Below are 11,547 nucleotides of genomic sequence, written 5' to 3' on the forward strand. Positions count from 1 at the left end.
AAGAGAACCTGGTTTTCTGCTCTCCAGAACCTCTTGATCTCAGACCCTTGGAAGCTTCCAGTAAGGGAGGACTTACTGGTTCAAGAAAAATTGCACTACCCACATGTGGGCCGGCTTTCTCTGACAGCTTGGCTACTGAGAAAGAGCTGTTAAAAAGCAAAGGTCTGTTAGAGAAAGTGATCTGCATCATATTGGAAAATAGGAAAAAGTCCACAAATTAAATTTACTCCAAAATTTGGAAAGTTCTGCGGCTGGAGGAAGGAAAAAGGCAGGATTTTTGGGTCTATTATTCCAGCCGTACTTGATTTTTTACAGGATGGTACAGATTTAGGTCTTGCACCCAACACCCTAAAAGTGCAAGTGGCAAGTCCATTTCAAGGAAGAGACCTCAGCAGAAGAGGTTCCCCCCTTGGGACCTATCGGCAGTACTGCAGAGTTTTATGAAAGAACTGTTTGAGCCTCTCGAAGACAGCTCTTTAAAACTCCTAACTTACAAAACCGTATTCCTAGTGGCCCTGGTGTCAGCCAGGAGAGTGAGTGAATTGCAAGCTTTATTATTAGCGGAACCTTACTGTTTCATTTTTCCAGATAAGGTCATTCTGTCCCTGGGGTTCTTCGCTAAAGTATCCACTGATTTCCATAGGTCACAGGACATCGTAATTCCATCTTTCTGCGGACAAGCAAGCAATTTAAAAGAAGAGCATTTTCACATATTAGACGTCAGGAGATGCCTGTTATGCTATATTGAAAGAACCAAAGAATGGAGGAAGGTACCCAAATTGTTTGTGCTGTATTCAGGTCCCAGGAAAGGACTAGGTGCCTCAAAAACCACTATCGCGAGATGTTTGAAATCCGCTATTGAGGAAGCCTTTTCCATAGCAGGACTGCCAGCTCCACCTAAGCTTAGAGCACGTTCCACTAGTGGCTTGGGCAGAGAAAGCAGGGGCTACCCCCATCCAGATATGCAAAGCAGCCACCTGGTCAAGTTTACAGTCTTTCGTAAGACACTACCATCTGGAACTTCTGTCATCAATTGACCAGGCTTTTAGGAGAAAAGTGCTTCGGGCAGTAGTCCCTCCCTAACAGGTATTATTTCTATGATGTCGCTCTCATAAGGCTGTCCTGGAAGATGACTTGGGAAAACTAAGTTATTACCTGTTAACTTGATTTCCAGGAATCTTCCAGGATGGCACTGTTCCCACCCTATGATTTTGTAATGGTTATTATTAGGGGGAGTACCTGTTAGGCCTTTGGTTATTTGTTATTACTGAGGGACCATGCATAGTGTCTGTCTTTTAATACTAATTTGGATTTGGGTTCCCTGTGCTAGGTGGGAGGAGCCACTCTCTCATAAGGCTGTCCTGAAAGATTCCTGGAAATCAAGTTAACAGGTAATAACTTTGTTTTTGTACAACCAGCCTGCCCATACATGAATTGATATTCGTCCGGTCCCTGCTGAACCAGCTGAATTTCAGTCCATGTATGGCCGCCTTAAGTGTTGTCACTCTAGAAAAGGAAGTGTATTAATGGCAGAATCACCTTTTAAAAAAAAGGATGGAGAACCTGAACAAAAGAGAACTAAAGCCGATCGTACACTGATCAAAATTCAGCTGGTTCAGCTGAATTTCAATCAATGGGTGGCAGTCCCTGCGCCTGTTGATGCGACATGTTAGAAAGCTTTTCTTGATTAACATCTGCAGGGCTTCCATTGCACCCACTAATCAGTGTATTCTGACAGCTGTGGGTACAGTATACAGTGTCCTGGCAGGAGGGGAAGGGGGAGTTCTTTCACCCTGCTAATTTGTGTGGATTAGTGGACTAGTAAACTGCAGTACATTACATTTACCAATGAATTGGGATTTTCCATTGAAGGTGTAAACAATTAACAGTCCCACAATAATGATACATTTTGTTGGTAGACATCAGTGTTATTGTGTATAGCGGTGTTTTTTTTTTTTTTTCCATTCATTAATTAAATCATCACTTCGGGTTTTTTTTTTTTAACGTGTCTTTTTTTTATTGTTCACACTTTGGATTTAGTAACAGTAAATTAATGCACTGTTATTATAGACTACATTAGGTATTTAGAGGGATGTGAAGTAGGTCCCTAGTAGCAACTTTTTTGTCATATTTAATATGACAATATTCAGGACTAGATATCACTTGTAATCCATAGAGTTGTTTATTGTACTAGTTTCTTTTTTATAATGAACAATAATAAACACTGGAATGGTGATACACATTAGTAGATTTTCTTATAGTCTAGTATTTTCTGCTCACAGGTCATTCTCGGGCAAATATGATCCCATACAAGCAGCCTCGGCAAACTCGTGGTGGAAGCCCTCCTGAAGAACCAGAGCCACTTCTATCTCCTCCTCCTCTTCCAAAGAAGAATCAGACACCTCGACAGTGCACACCGGATAGGACACCTGGGACAGTACTGAGCCTGGCTAATCCTACATATGATACAGAGCGCAGCTGGGAGGTTGGTGGAAATGAGTCAGGAGATTCTATGGAAAAACCCAAGGGTCCAGGGGGGAGGATCGCAGAGCTACAAGCGGAGGCCCTTCGTCGTTTCTTTGCCCGTTGTGAGGACATCTTCATGGCAGGACAAAGAGAACCAGTCAGCTTTGGATTGGAGAGTTGGCCAGATTTCCGACTAGCTAGTAACACACCTTGTTGCCAGGCTGGAGATGCTGTATATTACAGGGCGTCATATGCTCGGGACCCTGGGAATCTCTATGCTGTAAAGGTAAGTCCGTTTATGATGGTATTTTAACCACTTAAGGACTGGGCCTATTTCTGACACTTGTTGTTTACAAGATAAAATTATTTTGCTAGAAAATTACTTAGAACCCCCAAACATTATGTATTTTTTTTTTTTTGGAGAGACCATAGAGCATAAAGTTGAGATCGTTGCAATATTTTTTATCACTCCGTATTTGCGCAGAGGTCTTACAAATGTAATTTTTTGGGAAAAAATACACTTTTTTGAATAAAAAAATAAGAAAACTGTAAAGTTACGCCAAGTAAATAGATACCCAACATGTCATGCTTCAAAATTGGGCGCACTCGTGGAATGGCAACAAACATTGGTACTTAAAAATCCCCATAGGCGACATTTTAAAAATTTCTACAGGTTACAAGTTTAGAGTTACAGAGGCGGTCTAGGGCTTGGATTATTGCTCTCACTCTAACGATCGCAGTGATACCCTACATGTGTGGTTTAAACACCGTTTACATAGGTGGGTGTGAGTTACAGGGACGGGGCGCTTTACTTTTTTTTTTTTTTCTATTTATTTTCTATTTTTTTTTTTTTTTTACACTGTCCTTTTAAAAAAAAAACGAATTTGGTCACTTTTATTCCTATTACAAAGGAATGCAAACATTCCTGTAATAGAAATAAGCAGGACAGGACCTCTTTAATGTGAGATCTGGGGTCAAAAAGATTTTTTCATGATGAGAAAAAAATGCGCTCTTTAAGGCCGTTGGGAGGAAGCGATGTATGACTTTGCTCCGGCCTTCCAACGCCATAGAGTCGAGTGGGGGCCATATTGCCGATTAAAAAAATCCTGGGGTTATGGCAGCTATCTCCTGTCATAACCCGGGATTTAACGTCCAAGTTCCGAAGTAAATACACGGTGGGTGGTCCGTAAGTGGTTAAACAGTGTTGGCTGACACTGTGGTGTGTTGCATTGATGTAAATGGAAGGCAAACACATTATAGGTTGCACTCTCTAAGCTCTCTCTAGCACGTACAGTGACAAGAAAAAGTATTCACACCCCTTGAAATTTTCAACATTTTGTCACGTTATAACCAAAAATGTAAATGCATTTTATTGGGATTTTATGTGATAGACCAACACAAAATATGGCACATAATTGTAAAGTGGAATGAAAATGATAAATGGTTTTCAAAAATTTTTACAAATATATATCTGAAAAACGTGGCATGCATTTGTATTCAGCCCCCTGAATCAACACTTTGTAGAACCACCTTTCACTGCAATTACAGCTGCAAGTCTTTTTGGGTATGTCTCTACTGTGAAATTTTTGCCCATTCTTCTTTGCAAAATAGCTCAAGCTCTGTCAGATTGGACGGAGAGCGTCTGTGAACAGCAATTTTCAAGTCTTGCCAGATTCTCAGTTGGATTTAGGTCTGGACTTTGAAACCATTCCATTGTAGCTCTGGCTGTTTGTTTAGGGTCATTGTCCTGCTGGAAGGCAAACCTCCGCCCCAGTCTCAAGACTTTTGCAGACTCCAACAGGTTTTCTTCTATGATTGCCCTGTATTTGGCTCCATCCTTCTTCTCATCATTTCTGACCAGCTTCCCTGCCCGGGCTGATTAAATGCATTCCCACAACATGATGCTGCCACCACCATGTTTCACAGTAGGGATGGTGTGTTCAGAGTGATGTGCAGTGTTAGTTTTCCACCACACATACCATTTTGCTTTTAGGTCAAAAAGTTACATTTTGGTTTCATCTGACCAGAGCACCTTCTTCCATGTGTTTGCTGTGTCCCCCACATGGCGTCTCGCAAACGGGACTTTTTTTGGCTTTCTTTTAACAATGGCTTTCTTCTTGCCACTCTTTCATAAAGGCCAGATTTATGGAGTGCACGACTAATAGTTGTCCTGTGGACAGATTCTCCCACCTGAGCTGTGGATCTCTGCAGCTCCTCCAGTTACAATGGGCCTCTTGGCTGTTCCTCTAATTAATGCTCTCCTTGCCCAGCCAGTCAGTTTAGGTGGACAGTCATGTCTTGGTAGGTTTGCAGTTATGCCATAGTCTTTCCATTTTCTGATGATGGATTGAACAGTGCTCTGTGAGATGCTCAAAGCTTGGGATATTTTTTTATAACATAACTCTGCTTTAAACTTCTCAAAAACTTTAACCCTAACTTGTCTAGTGTGTTCCTTTTGTCTTTTTGATGCTTTGTTCGTTTACAAAGATTCTCTAACAAACCTCTGAGGGCTTCACAGAACAGTTGTATTTATACTGAGAATAAATGACTCACAGATTGTCTCTATTTACTAATTAGGGGACTTCTGAAGGCAATTGGTTCCACTAGATTTTAGTTAGGGGTTTCAGAGTAAAGGAGGCTGAATGCAAATGCACTCCACACTTTTCACATATTTATTTGTAAAAAAAAATTAAAAACCAGTTCTCATTTTCCTTCCATGTTACAACTATGTGCCACTTTGTGTTGGTCTATCACATAAAATCCCAATAAAATACATTTATGTTTTTGGTTGTAACATGACAAAATGTGGAAAATTTCAAGGGGTATGAATACTTTTTTAAGGCACTGTAATTATTCTCCAGTGTGGAAAGCATGCTAGTTAGAGTTTGTGTCACTGCCCAGCCAGCTGGGTACAAACCGACTAGCACTTAAAGGAGAAGTACAGCAAAAGCTTGTAGTTCTCTTGTGGATCATAGGAGTGCAGTTCTGCAGCCCGCTGCCGGCTGACATCACAGAGCACGTTTGTGACAATGGAGTCAGGATCCGCCCACATGCCTGGACCGGCACCCAGCTCAGCCTCTCAGAGAGCTGCTGAGAGCCTGAGCCGGCCGCTCTCACTCTCTCCACAGCCCAGCGCTCCAGTGAGCGAGGAGGGGGCAGAGCAGAGAGCTGTAAGAGTTTCAGTGTTGGAGACGCTGCTGGGGACCGATGCAGCATCCACCTAGGTATGATTGTGAGAAAAAAAAAAACGTATATCTTTTAACCATTTCCCGCCCGCCCTATAGGCGATTGATGGCGGGAAAGTGGTTGCATTATCCTGATCGGACGTCATATGACGGCGGTAGGATAATGCATTCTGCGCGCCCCCTGGGAGCACGCAGAACGGAGATCGGTGCTGCGGCGTGTCACTCTGACACACCGCATCTCAGATCTCGGTAAAGAGCCTACTGACGTAGGCTCTTTACCATGTGACCAGCTGTGTCCAATCACAGCTGGTCACATAGTACACAGGAAGAGCCGTTGATCGGCTTTCCTTAGTTCGTGCCTGACAGGCACGAGTATAGGAGAGCCGATCTGCGGCTCTCCTGACAGGGGGGGGTCTGCACTGGTAATCATTAGGGGGGGATGCCACTAGAACCACCAGGGATGCCCACCCATGACCCCAGGGATGCACACCCATGACCCCAGGGATGCCCAACATGGCCACCAGGGATGGCAATCAGGGCCCAGGGAGCCCGCCAGTGCCCTCCCCATCAGTGCTGCCTGCCAATGCCCTCCCCATCAGTGATGCCCGCCAGTACCCATTATTGCCATCTATCAGTGCCCCCATCAGTGCACATTATTGCCCACCAGTGCTGCCTATCAGTGCCCATGAGTGCCGTCTATCAGTGCCCATCACTGCTGACTATCAGTGCCACCTATCAGTGCCCATTAATGCCGCCTATCAGTGCCCAGCAGTGCCGCCTATCAGTGCCCACCAATGCTGCATATCAGTGCTACCTATCAGTGCCACATATCAGTGCCCATCAGTGCTGCATATTAGTGCCTCCTCAGTGCCTGTCAGTGCGGCCTCAGCAGTGCAGGAAAAAACTTATCTATTTACAAAATTGTATAACATAAACAAAAAAAATTTTTTTTTTTTTTTTCAAACTTTTCGGTATATTTTTATTTGTTTAGCAAAAAAAGAAAAAACCTTGCAGTGATCAAATACCACCAAAAAAAGCTCTATTTGTGGGGAAAAAATGATATAAATTTGGTTTAGGTACAGTGTTGCATGACCGCGCAATTGTCATTCAAAATGCAACAGCGCTAAAAGCTGAAAATTGGCCTTGGGCAGGAAGGAGGTGAAAGTGCCCGGTATTGAAGTGGTTAAAGAATAATTTCAATAAAAAATAAAATAGTACATGCAGATTTTTTTGCTGGAAAGCATTGCACCTGTGATCAGCACATAGCTGGTGCCATGTAGGTCTCCTGCAGACTGTCATTGTAAGCTGTCTGCCTGTACATTGGACAGGCAGGCAGTTCCACACTGATAGGAGGAATTATTAACTACCAGAACGCTCAAAAGCACGGTGGTAATCTATTGAAAACTACAAGCTGACAGCCGCAGAGTTTTCACATTCACAGAACTCTCTTAAAGAATGACGCGGCCAGGGCGGGCGAAGCCCCGCACAACCTTGTTATTTTAAATTGTGACAGCGAGCAGGGGCCATACATGGCTTCATTTTTTTTTTTTTTTTGTTATGTCAGCTAGCTGAATTACAAAAAAATGTTTATTGACTAGCTTCTGTTGAACAGAGAGGGCTACAGACAGATCGAAATTCAGCCAGTTCCTGCTGAGCTGGCCAAATTCTGATCCATGTATGGCCAGCTTAGGTCCTTATATCACTGATCTGTGTGGATTTCTTGACATGAGTGGTGGCAGGTTGGACAATACAAAGATAGCCACTGAAATTAGTCTTAATCAACAGTCCATTATAAAAAGCTCAAATTTGTGATGTTTGGCATTACAAATTGGTTCATAAAATGTGCATGTGACAGTCATTTTAGGAGAAGCATACCTCTTTCTTATGGTTTGTAATTCTAGGTGATCCCAAGCAACTCTAGACATAGTTGAAATACATTTCAGTAATTTTATCAGGTAAAATGTTTGTAAGTTTGCTCAGCCAGTCTTGTGATTCACAAACTTCATCAAGGCTTAGTCAGGGGGACATCGCTATTTCCTATTTCATTATTGCAGCTTCCTTTATCACCTTTTTGTCAGTGGAAATAAGGAAGCATCACCATATTGTTGAATCATTGACTAGTGAGCAGGCAGATGAAGCAAGAAGTTGCAGAAATAGATTAAATGGTATCATGTGTCTGTGGTATGCAGTGTGTAAACCACAAGACTGGCTGAAAATAATTGCAAAACAGTGTAAGTATTTATACAATTATGAACTGTTTGTGTGTATTTTAACTTTGTATTGAGCTGTTAAATGAGAGTTCTAAAGTGAGCTTCTGATGCTTAATTTCTTTCTTTTTTAAGTTCGTACTGGGGAAGACATTTTTCAGCTTCCAATCCTGATTATTAATACAGATATAAAAGAAAAACTGATGTTCAAATAAAAAAGCATTAATTTGTATTCATAACCCCACATTTCTTAACTATAGTTAGCATATCCATAAATGAATCATTAAATAGCATCATGTTCTGGAACCATATTCAGTTACACTGATGATAAGCAGTTTGCTGCCAATGCCTCTCTTTATTTCATGCATTGTTTTTTTATTCCCAGATCTGCCGCAGCAAGTCTAAGCAAGCCCAGAGGGAATATTACCATTGCCTGGCAGTACGGCAAGGCCTCACAGAACATTTCAACATCCAGCAGGATTGTGGGCAATTTTTGGCTGAAGTACCAGCTCGCTTGTTGCCTTGGGAGGATCCGAATGTATCAGAAGAAGAAGAGGAGGAGGAAGAAAAGGATGGGGAAACTGTAGAATCATCCACAGAAGCAAAGGAGGCCCCAAGCAAGAACCAGAAGCGTTCATCTTCTTTATCTAATCAAGGGTCACTGGGTAAAAGGAGAAGTCGGGTGGTGGTGATTACACGAGAACCCCCTAGACAGACTCTTGCAGACTTTGTAAGGGAGGGAGAGTTCCAGCACCGTAGAGATCCAGAGATGTATGAACGACAGGTGTGCTTACTGTTGCTTCAGTTGTGTGGGGCGCTGGAGCATTTAAAAGCGCAGGGAATAACACACTGTGACCTTCGACTAGACAACCTTTTGCTTGCTAGCTGCCGCCCTGGTGAGATAAAGTGTAGCTGCTGCCGTAGGTCTGCTACAGAGGAGCAAAACGAGCACCCCAAGGACAAAGGTCCCTCTGAACAGAGAGCTTTTCCATCATGTGCTGGTCGACTGCTCCTCACCAACTTTAGCCAGGCTAAGCTGAAGAGCCAGACTGTTTGGCGACCACAGGGCTTGGGTGATCCATCACGGATGGCTCCAGAGATTGTGGGAGCAACACAATACAGAAGGAGTGATGAGTTCCAGACTGGGATCCTCATTTATGAGATGTTGCACTTAGCTAACCCTTTTCTAGATGGGGGCTTGAAGGAACGGGAATATGGACCTTGTGATTTGCCAGCTGTGCCACGTCGCTCTCCATATTCACGTGGTCTAGGACGACTTGCAGGACTTCTTTTGCAGCATAGCCCTTCAGATCGGTTACAGGTCGGGCAAGCCAAGGCAGCACTTCGCTGCTTAATTTGGGGGCCGCGGGATGATGTGCTGCAAGGACCAGGATCTCTACATAACTGGTTAGAAGTGAAGAGGACATTGCTCCTAATAAAACTGGCAGAGCGAGCTCTTGAAAGAGAAGGTGGAGTGACTCTAGAGGATTGGTTGTGCTGTCAGTACCTGGCATTCGGCACAGCCCAGGGACTAGCACAGACTCTACGGCTACTGGAACAAAACTGAGGGCCATTATTGTGTCCAAATCCTCCATGGTCTGTGTGCAATAGCTGGGAATTCCCACAAAGGCTCCGTTTAAGAAGCTTGAAAGTCCAGTGTTATATACCACTTCCTTCCTGCACAGTCAGGCAGATACCTGCAGAAGAAAGATAGGAGCAAATACTTTCTCAGATTCACTAAATTATGTTTTTACAGTTTTCACACTAACAATAAGCATACGTAAAATGCAGAATAGTTTATTATGCCAGCACATAATACACTGCTAATCTCCCTTTAGTCATGGAACCAATTAATTGTTAATCCTGTTCTCCCATTTTGCAAAGTTTTGGAATCAGTTCTAAGCTGGTGTTCTATTGAGGAAGCACAGTAACATACAAAATTCATAATATTAGAAATGTTTTATGTACCTTTATTCCTATTCTTTATGTAGAAGGAGCCCACAAGCTCTGCTTTCTTCAGTAAATACAAAATCGGCACCACAAAACGATATTGGCTGCTACAGCTTTTGTTCAATGGACGGCTTGGCAACAGTCATAAACGCACAAATGACTTTCATGTAATTTATTTGAAATGATTTGCACTTGAAGTAAGCTGTGATTGCCTATCTATTTATTTTGCTTTCTACAGTGCTAATGGCACAGCTTTGTGACTCTAGTAAACAAAGAGTTGTCACGAATGCATTGTAGTCATGCTAGGCAAACCATTTTTTATTTACCAACTTATAAACGCATGCATTCTGCAATAATAAATCACCCATTGCCGGTGATACATGCTTAATCACAAGGGAAGCACACAGGTCCACTATCTCACTCACTAACAAGATAGGAATGTACACCGTATATCTCATGCCTGGATATACGAGAGACTTGCTATGCTAGAAGAAACTGCTAAGATCTGCCCGGCTGTGCAGGGAGAGATTACCAGAAATAGTATTAATATGAATTGTTTTAATCTGAATGCTTTTAATACCATAAATCCATATTTATATTTATATACAGCCACACATGCAGTATCTATAAAGAACCACACCCATAGTGTTACAATTCATATATGTACGCATATATACACAACGTGAAGACAGAAGTGTCCTTTGATGCTTCAAATTCCTTCTCTAATGGGTAGTGGTTTACTCTTTACTTTTCAGTGCTACAAGGCATTTAGTGTTATCAGGTCCAAAGTGCCTCACTGTGTAAGGGAGAACTCCACTTCTCATTACATCTTTTGCTGATGGGAGCAGGTACACTTATCATTTGTTAAGTGCCCTATGCTCTCATCATTCCTTTCTTTCATTTTTCTTGTGGTACTTTTTCCCCTTTAAATGCTGATGTTCCTACTATTACTGTGTTAATAAACCTCTTTTATGGGATTGCTGTTGGTGTTTTTATGCTTAGAAGCAGGAGCCTAAAGCTGAAGTTTAATCTGCTTATATGTTTGCTTCTCTGGTTCCTCTCTCCATACCTCATCAACATGGTAATGATTTTATCAAATAAAACCATTCATTTTATTATTACAGGTACTTATAAAGCTCCGCCAATTTATACAGTGCTTTACATATTTATTGTACATTCACATCAGTCCCTACCCTCAAGGAGCTTACAATCTAAGGTCCCTTTTTCACATTCATACACACACACATACTAGGGCCAATTTAGACAGGAGCCAGTGAACCTCTTTGGAGTGTGGGAGGAAACCCATGCAGGCACAGAACAACATGCAAACTCTGTGCAGGTAGTGCCATGGTTGGTATTCTAACCAATGACCCTAGTGCTGCTAGGCGAAAATGCTGACTAACCTCTTAGCCACTGTGCTGACTAATTAATTTTCATTAAATGCTCAATTTTGACCCAGTGAGATCATCACTGAGTCTCTTTGCTTTTCTATGCAACGCAGGAAGGTCATGGCTGGTGGGAGGGGCTGGCAGAGAGTTGTACATAGCTTCCTGAAAACATCACGGCACCCTGCCATAGTACTCCTCTCAAGTGCCCTCAGCCCTGGTGCAAGCAGTAGCCTTGTTCTTGGAGGAGTTATGCAAAAGTGATTGTAAAGTCTCGTTTTTTCTCCTAATTAAATAACAAACATGTTATACTTTCCTGCTCTGTTGCAGTGGATTTGCACAGAGCAGCCCTGA

General features: G+C 42.5%; 1 protein-coding gene across 3 annotated transcripts in view; it reads left to right on the forward strand.

The window, feature by feature from the left end:
* PEAK1 (pseudopodium enriched atypical kinase 1) overlaps positions 1-10,790 on the forward strand; it is a 156,700-nt gene extending 145,910 nt beyond the window's left edge. For all 3 annotated transcript variants that reach the window (XM_082254202.1, XM_082254203.1, XM_082254204.1), the window contains 2 exons: positions 2,283-2,752; positions 8,244-10,790. In XM_082254202.1, coding sequence (XP_082110328.1) covers positions 2,283-2,752; positions 8,244-9,425 — 1,652 coding nt within the window. In that variant the 3' untranslated portion in view covers positions 9,426-10,790. The remainder of the gene's footprint in view (positions 1-2,282; positions 2,753-8,243) is intronic.
* The last annotated feature ends 757 nt before the right edge of the window (positions 10,791-11,547 follow it).

This window comes from Pelophylax lessonae, assembly GCF_965119305.1.
Source record: "Pelophylax lessonae genome assembly, chromosome: 4".
Lineage (NCBI taxonomy): Eukaryota > Metazoa > Chordata > Amphibia > Anura > Ranidae > Pelophylax > Pelophylax lessonae.